General features: G+C 41.9%; 1 protein-coding gene across 1 annotated transcript; it reads left to right on the forward strand.

Moving 5' to 3' along the window:
* The first annotated feature begins 261 nt into the window (after positions 1-261).
* c1orf198 (chromosome 1 open reading frame 198) lies at positions 262-12,424 on the forward strand. Its single transcript, XM_002934461.5, has 3 exons — positions 262-804; positions 7,715-8,263; positions 11,912-12,424. The coding sequence occupies exons 1-3, from the start codon at positions 388-390 to the stop codon at positions 11,966-11,968; spliced, it is 1,023 nt and encodes a 340-aa protein (XP_002934507.2). The 5' UTR covers positions 262-387; the 3' UTR covers positions 11,969-12,424.
* Positions 12,425-18,234: the final 5,810 nt, after the last annotated feature.

The raw sequence follows: 18,234 nt of genomic DNA on the forward strand, positions 1-18,234 counted from the left end.
TTCCCCTGCCTTGCCAACCACTGCACTATCACGTTTCCCAGTTGCCCACAAATAAATAGAAGTAACGTAAAGCTTAAATAAAGGAGGCAAAACTAGAAAAGCATTAATTAATCACAGAAATGAGATGCTGAACATCTGCACTCTGGGCTGGTGCAGCATATTCACTATATAAAATACAGCATTTCTAACCAAGTGATGTTTTAGGCTTTATAGGGCTGTGGCACCGGGGGCTGCGCTCTCACACTAGGAGGGAGTAAAAAGGCGAAGGGAAGGGCGCGTTGCTTGGGGACAGAGGCGGAGAGAAGACCAGAGGGGCATCAGCCTCGGAAGGATACACAAGGCTCTAACCAGGCAGCATACTCGCAGGGGCTCAGCTAGAGCGGAGATATGGCTTCTATGGCAGCTGCGATAGCTGCAGCCCGGACTGCTTGCACATCTGGGAACATGACCCTAGACGAAAAGGAGAGGAACCGTTTTGCCTATTTCTCCTCTCTGAACTCCATGGCCAAGAAGATCATGCAGGACAAGGAGCGGATGAGGCTGCGCTACGGGCCGGAGCGGGAGCGGATTGTGCAGCCCGGGGAGCGGAGGGTACAGCCCGGGGAGCGGATAGTACAGCCCGGGGAGCGGATAGTACAGCCCGGGGAGCGGGATAGTGCCACAGGCAAGAGTATGGCAGATGCCCAGAGCCGGGGTGCGCTCCGCAGGGGAGCCGGAGGGTGCCAGCACTGCCAGGGGGTGTCCTGCTGCCCCATTCTCAGGACTCACCCACAGCACAAGCTTGGGCACTTTATGGAGGAGGAGGTATGTATATTATATTACCTGACAGCAGGGGCTAAATTCTTTCATAGACCTGCTATATGTTAGCATTGTCTCTCTGTACATCTGCACATACACAGTACTGCTGGGGCTCCATACACCCTCTCTAGCTGCAAGTTATAGTTCTACAAAGCCAGAGGGCCAGTCTTTGTCTGTCTGTGGGGAATAATGTACCCCCCATTGTAAAATACAAGGATATTAGAAGTCACAAAGTAGTTCCATGGCCATATAAAGACAACAGTATGCATGCCCAGTTCTTGGAATTTTAGGTCTTGGAATTGACACATAACTTTTAATATCTTCTTATACTGTAACAGGAAGTGCATTATTATTATAATAGGAGAGTTTCAATTTGGGATACAAGTGAGGTGCTAAAGCACTGACTATAAGAACATATTTTACAGCTTATTAATTGATTTTGTCTGTTATACACATATATATTAACCTTGTATGTCCTAGAATGACCTACAGAGAGCCCCAGAATGAGTACAGTCCTGCTGCTTTATATATATAATAAGGAAACAGGTGTGCAGTCGCTACTATTTAACTGCCCCTTTGTCAGGTTAGACTTGCACAATGGAGGCAACAGTGGGTGCTGTTATTCTATGCAGTAAATCTGCTGCCACCCCCACTCCATCATCACAGTACAATGTGTGTTATACAACAATAGAAACAACCCGTCAATAGGCTCAGTTATCTGACTCTGAAATTCAAAGTGTATCTATGCTAAAGTGACAAATATGAAGTAACGTGCAATTAGGGTTTTTGATTTTGCATTTCAATGCACTGAGCAATACTGGTATACTGTATAGCGAAGGGTTGTTTTTTTTTAGTGAACCCCCACTGGTTCTTCTGCTTGGCTACTGCACAGTATTAAAATATTAGATGTCATCTAGGAGCTTGATAGCCACATAACAGGACAAGGCCACAGAACAAATGCTTTTTATGCAGGTCACAGAATTTTAAGATGATCTGCTATTCTTATGTATTAAAGCAGTGCTGTCCAACTGGTGGCCTGTGAGCCACATCTGGCCTGCAGCCCCCCATTTGTGGCCACCCATTTGTCTTGCTGCTGTAACTGCTTAATTTTGTATAAGCTTTAAGGGTGAAGAAACACAGGGCGATTAGTCGCCGCAACTTTTTTTTTTATTTCAATATATTTTTTATTTCAAATTGGGCATAAAACATACAGGCTACTATACAAGTGTCATAGTGTCTACAGAAGAGCAAAATCATAATGTAATGAAGCTTTATGATAAAATAAAGTAAAAATTATCCATTAGTCAGTAGTCTGGAAGCATACTATGGGGGGCCTTGGGGGTTCCCGTAGAGGGCTACCCTAGGTCCCCTTCTTTTATATTCTTAAAAACAGGTTAACTTTAACTATATACAATGGACAGGTTATTGCTTTTAGTTTTGTTAGGGGGGGGTGTTGGCCTATCAAAAGTCGTATTGCTTTTCCATGGTCGATGTCCACACTGGGTATTGTTTTATATTTTGAGATTATAGTGAAAGGAGGTGAGTAGGTGAGTCTCCCCATGTCTGTAAACAAGCCATGGGGTCGCCACAACTTTTAATTAACTCAGTCACGGCAACTTTCCACCCATAGAATAAAATTGCGTTGCCGCGACAAATCGCACACACTTCCATTATGCAAATTAGTCTGCTGTTTTGCTGAACGGCGTGTTACTGATATCACTCCAACTTAAAGCACAGCAGTAAAGTGTGACTGAAGTTCATCAGAGCACAGGTCACATGGCTGTGGCACCCTGGCAAATGAAGAATATGGCTAGCCCCACGTGAAATTTCATAATTAAATATAACAAAAATCTGTTTGTGCTTTTGAAAAACACATTTTTCACATGTTTTCCCATGACAGTATTCTTTTAATCATGTGCTTGTTTGTCTTTATACAAATGTCTTCAATTAGAAACTGCCCTCTGGTGGACCCTTTGCTTTTGGCAGTTACTTGTTTTTGACTCCTTTTTTTTTTTTTTTTTTTTTCGTTTAACCATGAAAACCTATCCTTTATTTCACACTCATCTGTTTAATATTTCATTGAGAATTTATACCAGTGTTCCAAGAAGCAATTTGGCTAGCATTTAGTGAACACTCAATGGTGACTGGATTGCTGCCCAAGCACAATTTGCTCTCTTACATGCCATGACAGCCCGTTTCTGTTTTTTTTCTCTATGTTTTAGCCTTTATAAATAAATGAGGAGAGATGTCTCTGTTTAAAGTGAAGAAACGGAAGTCTGTAGATGTTTTGGGAAATAGGTTTAAGGCTTATTGCATTCCTCTGGTCTGAGCTCTGGATAAGGCTCACAACAATGATGCTGTAGTTCATATGATAAATATTAGAAAATACCCCTATCTAAACAGGCATTATTTTATAATCGATATACTCCAGATGGAAGGCAGGCCCAGTGGTCTCCCCAGAATATCTATCAGCAAGGTGAGATGAAAAAGTAGCCAGCTTTCATGGCAACCTGTATGTAAACAATGTTGCAGTACACTGTCCTATAGCTTACACCAACATGTCACCTTTCTTAGGGAGAATAAAGCAGAGTATGGACAGATTGCTGGGAACCCCTAGGGAGATTACTGAGTAGACCACAAGTTTCATAATAGGTGCGGACAAACAGCTTGGGACCAGGCACATACCCCCTGCCCAGTAATTTTAATGTTGGACTGAAGTAAGTCAGATACCTTGGCCTGAGTGCCACTAGAAATGAAAGAGTAGCAGGTACAGAGGAAGGCACATAGATCCCAAAAATTTGGCCTGGCATGCCAACTGGGTGCCTTACTATAAGATTTCTATAGTCTTCTAGCAGGTGCAAGCTCACTATGAATATTCATCTTTGTCTTTTCCTTTGTTTGTTTGTTATTTGCATATCCTTAGAAAGCACCCACTATTAGGGCTCTGGCACACGGGGAGATTAGTCGCCCGCAACAAATCTCCCTGTTCGCGGGCGACTAATCTCCCCGAAATGCCATCCCACCAGCGAAAATGTAAATCGCCGGTGGCATACGCGGCAGCGCGATTTCAGTAAAATTGCAGAAGTTTCCTCTCAAGGCAACTTCCGCGATTTCACTGATATTTCACCGCTTGCTATATTAGCGCACAATTTAACGCACGTAACCATTACGTTTGTAAAACTACTTTTCTGCAAATGACCATTTCCCTGAAAACTGGAGGCTGCATCACTCTAGGGCCAACACATACTTGAAAAAATCCCACTGCAAAGTCCATGTTGCGTTGCCAAAAGCTCACAAACCACAATTTTCTTTAAGTACCGCCTGCCCCAAGTAGGTGTTAATTTTCGCACAGACTAATGCGATATTTAGCGCATCTAACGCTTCTTATGTGTTTGTGAATCATGCGTTAGTATTATTTCTATGCGAGAATTAACACAATGCGTTAAAATTAACGCATTGCGATCATGACTTATTTAGTACATGCGATATGCGTCTTAACGCATGCGAAAAGACTTTGATGAATGGGTACTTATTTATCGAGTCAATTTTAACGCAAAAAAACATGCAATACCGCTTATCGACCTTTAGTGAATCAGCCCCTATATGTGACAATGGTACCAGTAGGAACTGGCATATCATGCCACTTTATAAAACAAGGTCAGTGGGTACTGGTATGCCAAGCTTACTGTAAAACTAGATAAAGGGTTACTGGCATCCTCACACATTATATAGTTAGATGAACTGGGAACTGAAATCCATAACACCTCATATAGTGAGATCAATGGATACTGACACCCCAAGTACATGGTACAGTGAGGGCAGTGAGCATTGGCTCGCCAAGCATATTATACTGCCTGGGCAGTGTCATTAATAAAATCTGCAACACATTATATATATCATCTAAAGCACATTATACATTTGGATTAGTGGTACAGGTATGGGATTTCTTATCTGAAAACCCTTTATTTGGAAAACCCCAGATCCTAAGCATTTTAGATAATAGATTCTATACCTGTAATCTCTAGCACACTTAGGGCTCTGGCACATGGGGAGATTAGTCGCCCGCGACAAAACTCCCTGTTCGCGGGCGACTAATCTCCCCGAGTTGCCTTCCCCTGCCATCCCACCAGCGAAAATTTCACGCATATCGCCGAAGTTGCCTCGCGAGGCTTTTTCGGCGATTTGCGCAAAATCGCGCCCCCGCGTGTGCCATCCCACCGGCGACTTACATTTTCGCCGGTGGGATGGCAGGGGAAGGCAACTCGGGGAGATTAGTCGCCCGCGAACAGGGAGTTTTGTCGCGGGCGACTAATCTCCCCGTGTGCCAGAGCCCTTAGGGCTGAGGCACATGGGGAGATTAGTCGCACGCTACAAATCTCCCTTGTCATGGGCGACTAATCTCCCCGATATGACATCCCACCGACGAGAATGTAAATCGCCGGTGGGATGGCATACGCGGCGCCGGCGATTTGCCAAAATCGGCAAAGTTGGCTTGAGGGGGAGATTAGTCGCCCACAACATCCCACCGGGCGATATGACATCCCACCGGCAAGAATGTAAATCGCCGGTGGGATGGCATACGCCTCTCTCGGCAAATCGCTGGCCCTGCGTATGCCATTCCACCGGCGATTTACTTTCTCGCCGGTGGGATGTCATATCAGGGAGATTAGTTGCCCGCGACAAGGGAGATTTGTCACGGGCGACTTATCTCCCCGTGTGCCACAGCTCTTTTGCCATTAAATCTTAAAGTATAGCACATGATCCCCAGGCAGTGTACTTTATTTCCATTAAAATACATTTACAAAGATATTTAAGTACTAATTTTCTTGAATTTTCAGCTGGGGCAAGCAATATGCCTGGCGTACACAGCAAATCCTACCCAACTACCTGCTTGTTTGCCTTCCTCAATCCCTGCCTGCTCGTAGTCAGATAGGAGAGCAGCTAGACTCCACGGTCAGCCCCCCCACTGGGGGGACTGTGGGGTCTGCTTCCTCTATAGATTATACCAGTGGCAGTGGAATCCATTTCCTGTTAGATGCTAAATAAATTCTGTGAGGACATTAGAACTTTATGCTTTTCAGTTACAGTGCGGCTGTGGATGAACACCCCCTTGCCATGCAAGCAGTAATAGCAAGCCATTTTTAGGAATACCGTAGCCTGTGTAAAATGTCATAGGAAACTGTAACTTGCACCTATGATGAGCTCCTGAAAATAAAACTAAACATATTTATATCTTTTCACAAGCATCACTTTAGACTTTGCACACTTAGAAAAACAGAACACTTTGTCTGTTTGTATTGCAGAGTGCGTGTACAGTCTGTACAGTCTTTATATCTGTCCCAACTTTAATGCATATTTTGTTTTTCCAGCTGTTTGTTTTTCTTAGTGACTGCTAAATTTCTATTTTAAACCCTGATGCATGAAAACACAGGGACATCAGCAGCAACAGTATATTGTTCATGCAATAGCAATTCCAGGAGGTGTAACCAAATGTAAGGGTAATACATATTGCATAAATGTGCAGTGAGATTTGGGGAGAAACAAATACAATACAAACAGTATTTTAAGATTTGACAGGTGCCCCAGGGCATGAAGGGCTATTGTAACTGAGGAGAGGAAGAGGAAAAGTTAGTGACTGATCCTGAAGTAAAGAAATTATCTTGATGGGCAGAACAGAGCCTGTGATCTGGAGAAATAGGGCAAATTCTATGAACTTATTGATTTTTGGGATTTTAAAGGGAGTGTGGTGTGCCTGGACTGAAACAGAAAACCTTAGATCAGAAAACAATATGACTTGAGAGCATATCCTTTGCTTATTGCTGCATAAAGATAACTTTCAGATACGCCTTATATTCAAGTCAAACTGATTTTATTAGAAAAAGTCATTATCCCCCTCGCTCTGTCCGTCTGTCTCCAGTTTATTTCATTATAGGATTTTTCAGATAGATAGTTCTCAGCTGTTTATCCTCATTGAACCTGCCAAGCTAAACCATTACTTGTGAGCACAGCAGGGCACACATGCCAGGGACATAGTATGCATTCCTATGAGCTGAATAATGTGTAAATATAGATTTGGCAGCCTTCCCCTCTTAATTGGCAAAGCAGCACACATTGCTTGCTGTTTCTTTACTGAAAGCTTATTTGCTACCTTTTTCCTGTAGAAAAAAAAAGTTAAAACCAAAGGTGTATTCAACCAGTGCTTAAATATCTGTGTAAGGCAGAGCACCCTGCATACTCTAGAACAGTGCAGTCCATGATTGTACATGCTTGGGATCAATACACAGTGCTTGGGACCCAGGGTTCTCTGGTATTTCCATAATATGGGGCATCATGCCTTAAGGCTACTTAAAGGAACAGTAACACCAAAAAATGAAAGTGTATAAAAGTAACTAAGATATAATGTGCTGCTGCCCAGCACTGGTAAAAGTTGTGTGTTTACTTCAGAAAGTCTACTATAATTTATATAAATAAGCTGCTATGTAGCCATGGGGGCAGCCATTCAAAGGAGAAAAGGCACAGGCACATAGCAGATAACAGATAAAACACTATTGTATTCTACAGAGCTTATCTGTTATCTGCTATGTAACCTGTGCCTTTTCTCCTTTTTCCCAGCTTGAATGGCTGCCCCCGGGGCTACACAACAGCTTATTATATAAATTATAGTAGTGTTACTGTAGCAAACACACCAGTTTTACCAGTGCAGGGCAACAGTGCATTATATTTTTATTACTTTAAAGCTCTTTCATTTTTTGGTGTTACTATTCCTTTAAGTACTTAATTAAAAGTACAATTAAACGGCCAGTATTTCTGAAATGGGATGATGGGAGCAATGTACCTTAAAAACCTCAAACCTAGTGGTGTTGCAAACAAGAATGACTATTTCTGACTGCCTATTTTTGTTTTTCATTTGTGGTAGAGTGAAATAGACAGTTCATCTTCATTATATGATCAACATACTTCCAGTAGCCCCAAACAGACAGAAACAAAGCAACCACTGAAACCTGCTGAGCAAAACACCCAACTAACAGAAACACCTCATGGAAACCAACTTGCCAAGTCAACTGGCAATTCACCAACGAGAAAGCATGAGGAGTCAGCCTTTAGGAAGATAAACCCAAAGCGTTTCAACAATGAAGGTTTCCAATCAGATTTGCCCTCAACAACCCCAAGCCAAATAAAGCCATTGGGAGAACAAGACAAACCAATTCCAAACTACCACAGGCAAGATTTATTTCAGAAAGAAGGATCTGAGAAACCACATGTTGTGACCAAGCAGCCAAAAACAACAGACCACATTTTAACCTCTTTTAGACTGGATCTGGATGAAACAAAGCCAAGCCAGTCTCCTGTTAGCTCTGTAGATAGTGTTCTTCTTAAGCAGCCAGATAACCAAGTACTATCTGAAGCCAAAATGGAACCAGATATTGATGATTATTTCTCCATAGAGCCTCAGCTCTTTTCACAGGTTGGTATGAAAATGTCAGTGTTGGAAAAATCTGCATTGTGGTCACTGCGCTTTACACATCTTCATGCCTTGTGGCACCAATAACGTTTTTTCCCCTATATTTATATACAGTGCCCTCCATAATGTTTGGGTCAAAGACACAGTTTTATTTAATCCCCCCCCCCCTTAAATTTTACACTGAGGAGCAGAGGGGTAAATCAACGTAAAATGTGTCTGTCTCAAACATGGAGGGCACTGTGACCAGATCACTTGAAAACTCAGGGACATGTCTAATAAATACATGTTGCAGGTTAGCACTGCATTTTAATTGAACTGCAATCAGTTCAGCCTTCACGTCCATTGCTCTACACAGACTAATGCCACTGATGGAACAGTTGAACAAAATGCACCACTGCGTAATCTGAATATCACATTTATCCTAACAACCCATCTACTGCTGCTCATATCATCTTTTTGTTGGTGGGGTCTGTATCATTGTGTCAGATATTACAAATAGATTTATTTAAAGGAAAGCTATACCCCCTAACAATCAGCACCAGATTTCCAAACTGTGCGCTTCTAGGCCCCCCCACAATGTCAGTGCGCACGTGCACATTATACACTTGCTCGTTGCGGTGGTTGCATTTAGCTCACTAGTTCCTACAGACTTGGGGCAGGAGTCTCTATAAAAATATATTGCATAAAACAGCTCATATGTAAAGCCTTCTTCGTGTAAGTAAACCATTTTCATAAAAATATACTTTTTTAGTACAATGTGCCTTTGGGTAATCTTAAATAGAAAATTGCCATTTTTTTGCCAATACAGGTATCGGACCCCTTATCCGGAAACCCTTTATCCAGAAAGCTCAGAATTACGGAATGCCCGTCTCCCATAGACTCCATTTTAATCAAATAATTCAGAATTTTAAAACTGATTTCCTTTTTCTATGTAGAAATAAAACAGAACCTTGTAATTGATTCCAACTAAGATATAATTAATCCTTATTGGATGCAAAACAATCCTATTGGGTTTAATTTATGTTTTATTGATTTTTTAGTAGACTTAAGGTATTGAGATCCAAATTACGGAAAGACCCCTTATCCGGAATACCCTTGGTCCCGTGCATTCTGGATAATGGGTCCTATACCTGTATTTACTGATATATATATTCCAGTTCGATAAGATTCTTTAATAGGTCACATAATATGATATAAACTATCTATTGGTTAAGAATTCATGAGTATGTATTTTGCCCTGATACAATTATGAACATATTTAAAATACCTCCTGGGGCTATACCCGCAGGGGCTACAGGGAAGCTCCAAAGATATGATCTTTTACAATATCACTAAAAGAAATGAAGTTGTATATATATATATATTTCAAAAAGATTACTGCGAGTGCACTCCAGGGTCTTTTCCATAAAAACGATCTTTATTGTAATATTGCCATCTTATCAACGTTTCGGCTCTAGCCTAGAGCCTTTTTCAAGATACAATGGCCACATAAAAACTTTGCATTAAATACACCCAATGTTGCAGGCGTGTCCCAACTCCTCCCCAAACACCTCCCCCTCCTTTAAAGGGATGGTGTACTTTAAAAATCTCCCACAAAAAGGTATATAAAGTGAAAATAGTCTATCTCATACAGTTTCTAGTACTCCTCACCTTAACATTATCTTGTGCTCAAAAAACAATTAAACTGACAGTATTCGTTCAACCCCTTTGGGGCCAGTGTCCCCAGTCTTTTAATCCTGTACGTTTCCCGCTGTAACAGAATTCGGGCTCTATCCCCTCCTCGTCTAGGGGCCGGGACATGATCTATCCCTATATACTTAAATGTAGGTAATCTACGTCCCACTTCCAAAAAGTGTTTAGCCACTGGCTTCACTGTTTTTTGATCACGAAAGGCAGTACTTATTGCAGACCTATGTCCGTCCATCCGAATACGAAGAGTTAGGTCTGTTTTTCCAATATATGACAATCCACATGGACAAGTCACCATGTAGATCACATATGTTGTGGTACATGTAATATGATGTTTAATCTTAATCTTCTGTCCTGTCTGTGGGTGGCGAAAATATTCGCCTGGAGTCATAAATCTGCATGATGTGCAACTTGGGCATTTAAAACACCCTGGTTTATTCCCTTTTAGCCACATTGCATCCTGTTTTTTATTAACAGGATCCGTCACCACCAATAAATCACGCAAATTATGGCCCCTTGTATAGGCCATAGTTGGAGGCTCAGGGCATAACTTCGCCAAATCTCGGTCTGCCTTTACAATAGACCAATTTGTTTTTACCAATTTACTTATCTGTTCGGAGGCAACATTATATCTCGTAGCAAAGATCAACCGATCCTTTGCTCTCCCAGAATTCGGGGAACTGACCCTATCTACAGCCGTATCTAGGGCCCTCCGTATACTGTCAGTTTAATTGTTTTTTGAGCACAAGATAATGTTAAGGTGAGGAGTACTAGAAACTGTATGAGATAGACTATTTTCACTTTATATACCTTTTTGTGGGAGATTTTTAAAGTACACCATCCCTTTAAAGGAGGGGGAGGTGTTTGGGGAGGAGTTGGGACACGCCTGCAACATTGGGTGTATTTAATGCAAAGTTTTTATGTGGCCATTGTATCTTGAAAAAGGCTCTAGGCCAGAGCCGAAACGTTGATAAGATGGCAATATTACAATAAAGATCGTTTTTATGGAAAAGACCCTGGAGTGCACTCGCAGTAATCTTTTTGAAATGTGAATGTATCCCTGAGTGGCACCCGGGCAATTTAGCAAGCTGACTGAATTGGTTATCGGAAGTGCGGATCGTGATTCGGTTGTATATATATATAAAAAGTCCAAGGCAACAGGCACTCACGTCAAATGTAGTCTCAGGAAGCCTGGGTGCAGTATTAGAACAAATTACAGCAAGCAGGAAAAGAAGAATGCCGCACTCACAGGACTTAGTGTTTGAAGAAAAAAAATTATTTATTCCAACATCAACCTAACGTTTCGGCTGCAACCTCAGCCTTTCTCAATAGTATATTATGGGCTGCAATAATAAATGTAAATTTGTTTCAGCCTTCCAGTGAACCAGAGCTCCCAAAAAGCACTGCTTCTAAATGCTTCCTTAAGCAGTGAGGTACTGGATGTAGGAATTTTCCACATATTTTATTTTTGAGATGATATTTCTAATATGTTCTGCTTGAAAGGTTCCTCTGTTCCTTTTCTGTGAGTAAATTATTCCCTGAGCATTATGTAACAATATTATTTCTATTTATGATTTGTTGCAAAGCCATCTGTTATATGTGCTTCTCTTCTCAGTAAATAATGATGTTTCTCAGAATAATATCCTCTCATATGTAAAGTAATATCCTGTGAGCCCAAGGATTTTCTAATTTATCATTTCTAAGCATTATTCTCTTACAAGCCAGTGATGTATGTAAGGTGCAGTTGTCTCCAGTGATTGCCAGTAAGCAATAACAGTTGATTTGGATAATTGTAATGTGTCTGCCATTTTTGTTTCGTATGCACACTGTGTTTTATAAAGCTATATTTAGGTTTTATACAACTGGAAATCATTGGTCACTTTAAAATTACTAAGCAGTAAAACCACAAAGCCATCCATTGGTATTGCGACTTCTAACTGTATTTGCCATCTCTCTTTACAGACCAGCACTAGCAATGTTATCTTGAAGACGGGCTTTGATTTTCTGGATAACTGGTAACAGAGACCTGACCCATGGGACCCATTGTGTATTCTGCCCTGCGGGTTTCCTTACAGCGTCCGATCTGTCGCAGCCTACCACTGCTCTAACACTAATTTTCCTTCTGTTGTGACTGTTCATTTTAAGCGAATGAAGTCTGGGATTTTATTGTTATAAGGTGCATCTGCTCTTTTGCACTGTTAAACCTACTTTTAAATTTTTTTAAAACATTTTTCTAAACTCTTTTTGTATTTTTAAGGGAGTATTTTTTTTGAGCTCAATACCAGTTAAGTGAATAGGACTTGTGCTAAACATATTTTTTTCTTGTTTTAAAAAAATCAATGCCCATGCTTGTCAGTAAACACGTGGAAGGTACAGAAGTTAGTGTATTGGCTTTTCTCGGCTGGTGTACAGTGGCTTGCAAAAGTATTCGGCCCCTTTGAACTTTTCCACATTTTGTCACATTACAGCCACAAACATGAATCAATTTTATTGGAATTCCACGTGAAAGACCAATACAAAGTGGTGTACACGTGAGAAGTGGAACGAAAATCATACATGATTCCAAACATTTTTTACAAATAGATAACTGCAAAGTGGGGTGTGCGTAATTATTCAGCCCCCTGATTCAATATTTTGTAGAACCACCTTTTGCTGCAATTACAGCTGCCAGTCTTTTAGGGTATGTCTCTACCAGCTTTGCACATCTACAGACTGAAATCCTTGCCCATTCTTCTTTGCAAAACAGCTCCAGCTCAGTCAGATTAGATGGACAGCGTTTGTGAACAGCAGTTTTCAGATTTTGCCACAGATTCTCTATGGATTTAGATCTGGATTTTGACTGGGCCATTCTAACACATGGATATGTTTTGTTTTAAACCATTCCATTGTTGCCCTGGCTTTATGTTTAGGGTCCTGCTGGAAGGTGAACCTCCGCCCCAGTCTCAAGTCTTTTGCAGACTCCAAGAGGTTTTCTTCCAAGATTGCCCTGTATTTGGCTCCATCCATCTTCCCATCAACTCTGACAAGCTTCCCTGTCCCTGCTGAAGAGAAGCACCCCCAGAGCATGATGCTGCCACCACCATATTTGACAGTGGGGATGGTGTGTTCAGAGTGATGTGCAGTGTTAGTTTTCCGCCACACATAGAGTTTTGCATTTTGGCCAAAAAGTTCCATTTTGGTCTCATCTGACCAGAGCACCTTCTTCCACATATTTGCTGTGTCCCCCACATGGCTTGTGGCAAACTGCAAACGGGACTTCTTATGGTTTTCTGTTAACAATGGCTTTCTTCTTGCCACTCTTCCATAAAGGCCAACTTTGTGCAGTGCACGACTAATAGCTGTCCTATGGACAGATTCCCCCACCTGACCTGTAGATCTCTGCAGCTCGTCCAGAGACACCATGGGCCTCTTGGCTGCATTTCTGGTCAGCGCTCTCCTTGTTCGGCCTGTGAGTTTAGGTGGACGGCCTTGTCTTGGTAGGGTTACAGTTGTGTCATACTCCTTCCATTTCTGAATGATCGCTTGAACAGTGCTCCGTGGGATGTTCAAGGCTTTGGAAATCTTTTTGTAGCCTAAGCCTGCTTTAAATTTCTCAATAACTTTATCCCTGACCTGTCTGGTGTGTTCTTTGGACTTCATGGTGTTATTGCTCCAAATATTCTCTTAGGCTGATGCCACACCAGGCGTAGGGCTGATTTTTTCGGCAATCGGAAAAACGCTTGCCGAAAATTTCAGCCCTACGCCTCGTGTGGCATCAGCCTTAGACAACCTCTGAGGCCGTCACAGAGCAGCTGTATTTGTACTGACATTAGATTACACACAGGTGCACTCTATTTAGTCATTAGCACTCATCAGGCAATGTCTATGGGCAACTGACTGCACTCAGACCAAAGGGGGCTGAATAATTACGCACACCCCACTTTGCAGTTATTTATTTGTAAAAATGTTTGGAATCATGTATGATTTTCGTTCCACTTCTCACGTGTACACCACTTTGTATTGGTCTTTCACGTGGAATTCCAATAAAATTGATTCATGTTTGTGGCTGTAATGTGACAAAATGTGGAAAAGTTCAAGGGGGCCGAATACTTTTGCAAGCCACTGTATATACACCAGTGGAGAAAAAGAATTATCTGACATTATCCTAACAGTTTTGTTTCTAGAGCAGGGGTTTCCAACCTTTCTTACTCGTGAGCCACAGTCAAATGTAAAATAAATAGGGAGAGCAACACAAGCATCATAAAAGTTCATGAGGTGCCAAATAAGGGCTAAGATTGGCTCTTAGACAGCCTCTATGAACACTATCAGCTTACAGGGGTTTTATTTGGTAGTAAATCTTCTTTTATTCAACCAAAACTTGCCACCAAGCCAGGAATTCAAAAATAACTACCTGGTTTGGGGGCACTGAGAGCAACATCCAAGGGGCCGGGAATCAACATGTTGGTCACGAGCCACTGGTTGGGGATCACTGATCTAGAGTGTTCAGCAGTAGTGATGGGTGAAATGTTTCGCCAGGCATGGATTTGCGGCGAATTTCCCCTTTTCGACATTGGCGGATTGTTTCACGAAACGGATGAAAAAATTTGCACAAAAAAAATTCGCCGGCCGTCAAAAGAATAGTCACGCGCCAAAAGAATAGTCGTGGCGTCAAAATAAATAGTCACGCATAAAAAGAATAGTCGCGGCGTCAAAATAAATAGTCACGCGGCAAAAGAATAGTCGTGGCGTCAAAATAAATAGTCGCGCGTCGCCCCGTTGCCATTTTATTGCATCCAGAGCCCAATAATTATTAGCGTAGGTGACTTCCTGCAAATTTACAACAGGGCGTGTAGCCAAAAAAAAAATTTTAAACATGGTTTTAAATTTATACAGCTATACTGCAGTCCTTCCTCAAACATTAAAGGGAAACTCCAATTTGTTACAGATCCCCACACAACACAGAAACCCCTTATATACCTATCACTGTAATCTTTTCCTTCAAGAAGTATGAATAAATAACATTTTTATATGTTAAAATCCAGCGGCAAAACAGTTCTTATCTTTCCACATCATTTGAAATCCTGGCAGGGGAGGAGGGTCTAAAACACTGATGTTGAAATAACTTATGCACAATATACAGCATGCAGGAACTACATGTACAGGTAATTGTGGGATTTGGAGGATGCAGGCTGAGGCCTATTGTTACATTTTTTTTTTGAGTCTCAAAGTAGTCAGTCAGATCAGAGAACAGGGGGCTAGGCTTAGGTAACTGCTCCAAATCATATTATTACATAAAAATTATGAAAAGGCTGCATATTTTTTAATTGATGTATATTGCAAAGTTGCTTAAAACATCAAGTATGCAAGTATATAAATCATCTATTAGATATAGCTAATCACTGTATTTATAAAGGTATTTACTTTAGTGCCTCAAATAAAGCCTAAAATGACGCCAGTAATTTACACTCCCCAGTCCTAGCATTAACTCTGGGGCAAGCTCAGGCAGATAAGAATTTCAGGCTCAGTCCTGAGTTATACTCAGGTTTTCCTAAGTGACCATTTTTTTAGGGCAGAATATTACTCTGCTACAGAAAAGTATTAAATCATTACTAAGCTTCATAAATTTGCAGAATTTTACACTCTGTACCATGACATTATTGTGACATCATCTGTGTAATTTCCTAGACATATTGGACCATGTGCCCAAAGTAAGTAAGGAGTAATAGGAAAAAGAAAGTGGTTGGAACCCACAAACTTAAGACATGGTAACCTAAAGACGTAGAGATAGGTAGAAAAACAAAGATAACAGAAAGAAGAAGAAAGGAGCCCGGGGGTCAATGGTTGCAGGGTGCTTCATTTTAATTGAGACACTAGGTTTCTTGTTAATATATGGCAAAATAAGGGAGGGGGGTTTGCAGGCTAAAGGGGGACAAATCCCCTTTCGCTGGTAATGCAGCAATTGGTTGTAGCTTAGTGGGCTCATTCAGTTGAGGGGGCTGGTAGATCCCATTATGACCATACCTTAGCAAAATTAATTAGTAATTAGTGCAGAGCCGCTTATTATTCCACACGTCGGATGGATGTCTCAAATGGGCAATTTAAGTTCCAGTGAAAAAAAGTTTTTTTAAATTGACAGAATACCTCTTACATTCATGTCTTCCCCTCTACCCCCCAGCACCATTACCGTTTGCCACCCTTACTCTTCACTTCTCTCATTCTGATTTCCATTAACCCCATAACCACCAGCTTTGCTCAAACTCCCCAGTGCTTAGCCATTGCTAACCCTACCTTAGGGTTCTCTTTTTTTTTTTTTTTAATTGTCTTTTAATTGAATTTTAATTAAATAAAGAAAGATACAGAAACCAAAAAAAAGATAGTGCCAAAGAGCAAAAGAGATGGTTATACCATCAAAGAAACAACAAAGGTAGGATTATGAATATTGAACACAAGTAATGCAATAGTCAGGAAATCAAAGGTCACACCATTCTCAGGTCTTATTACATATGGTTCACTTCTAGGGCTCACTTTTTTAATGATCACTCTCATATATCTTTTTTCTTTCTGAATCCCGTTTCTTGATACTTTTAAATGCCAATGTATTCCATCTAGGGATGCACCAACCCCACCCCGATGGATTCTGCCGAATCCCGAACTGAATCTGAATCCTAATTAGCATATGCAAATTAGGATTGGAAGGGTTTAAAAATCACCGTGAAATTTCCCCCCAACCATTTAACCCTTTCTGAATGCTAAATAGCATATGCTAATTTATGCGAATTCAGTTCGGCAGGACCATAGATTCAGCCGAAACCGAATCCTTCAAAAAAAAGCCTGGATTCGACGCATCCCTAATTCCATCTACATATATTTTTCCATGTACCTTATTCTCTTTGAATGTATGTATAGCGATAAATTATACAAATCTGCACATTTTTATTGACTGACATTACATATTAGTGACTTCCACATAAGAGATTGTTAAACAATGGGCTGACTTTAACATTGCTCATATATAGTTTGTATGTAACTTGTGTAAGTAATTCCTTATTTTGCCCTTGGTTGATAAGACTAAGAGTATAATGTAAATGCTTTGGATTGTTTCCCTGTTAGGGCACAGTATGACAGAAAGTTGCTTTACCAAGTGTAGGATATATTAGAGGTTATTTACAAAGTCAACAACGGGTGTTGGTGCTCTCAACAGAGAGTGCATATTACATCAGTTTATGAAGGTAGTTGTGTCCAAATGTGCTCCTGCACTTCCACATAAATGTCAGTGAGTCTATCCTGCCTGTTCTTATGAATGGGTCACCTATTGATCCTGAGGAACCTTGGAGCTATTGCCACCCTGGGCCTGCTTGTAGCTCCAGGGTTTCCACCATAGGTTGGGCCCAGGGCCGCCATCAGGGGGGCACAGGGGGGACAGTCATCCCGGGCCCGGACGTTTCTAACTTTAAAGGGGGCCCGGCCGTGTTAGAGTTTTCTTAGCTCGGGCCCCCTTTAATCGAGTCCGGGCCCTGTCACTACTGCCGTCCGCCGCTATGTCCCGCTGCTCTCCGCTCCATCTGCGCTTATATAAGGTTGCGCCCCATGCGTAGTGACGCCACACGCACGGGGCGCAACCTTTATAAAAGCGCAGATGCTGCAGACAGCAGCGGGACATAGCGGTGGACGTCAAGGAAGCCGGAGGAAGTAGCAGGGGAACCGGAGGAAGCAGCAGGGGGACCGGTGAGGAACTGAAGGATGAAGGGGGGGGGGCCTGGAGGAAGCAGAAGGACACTGGGGGGGGGAACTGGAGGATGCTTGGGGGGCCTGGAGGAAGCAGGAGGACACTGTGGGGGGTAAGCAGCGGGGAGCGGGCCATAGTATGAGTAATTTGGGGGAGGACCAACAATGTTTTAGGGGGCCCTGGCTACCAATGTTTTAGGGGGGCCCTGGCTACCAATGTCTTAGGGGGGCCCTGGCTACCAATGTCTTAGGGGGCCCTGGCTACCAATGTCTGTGTGTACTTTGTATTGATGGGAGGGGTCACTGGGGGAGGGGCCATTGGGGGCGTGGGAGGGCCTAGAAAATTTAGTTGTGAGGGGCCCCGTGATTTCTGATGGCGGCCCTGGTTGGGCCAGTAGGTGCACCAGACTTGTGCCCAGTGAATATAAAGCAAACATTGTTCTTAATGTGTATTTGGAAGTGGCATAATCCCAACTCTGAAAATGTATTAAAAAAATAAAATGTATTTACTCCCAGTTTGTAATAGCAACTGTTTTGAAGCATTAGTCCAATTGTGGTGGACACAATTTAGAGCAGGGCCA

The sequence above is a fragment of the Xenopus tropicalis genome, chromosome 5, assembly GCF_000004195.4.
Source record: "Xenopus tropicalis strain Nigerian chromosome 5, UCB_Xtro_10.0, whole genome shotgun sequence".
Classification (NCBI taxonomy): domain Eukaryota; kingdom Metazoa; phylum Chordata; class Amphibia; order Anura; family Pipidae; genus Xenopus; species Xenopus tropicalis.

Bases quoted from the DNA above. Each gene is read 5' to 3' on its own strand.
- c1orf198 (XM_002934461.5), top strand. From the start codon at position 388: ATGGCTTCTATGGCAGCTGCGATAGCTGCAGCCCGGACTGCTTGCACA. The intron at 805-7,714 runs GTATGTATATTA...CATTTGTGGTAG, and splicing joins GGCACTTTATGGAGGAGGAG to AGTGAAATAGACAGTTCATC. The intron at 8,264-11,911 runs GTTGGTATGAAA...CTCTCTTTACAG, and splicing joins AGCCTCAGCTCTTTTCACAG to ACCAGCACTAGCAATGTTAT.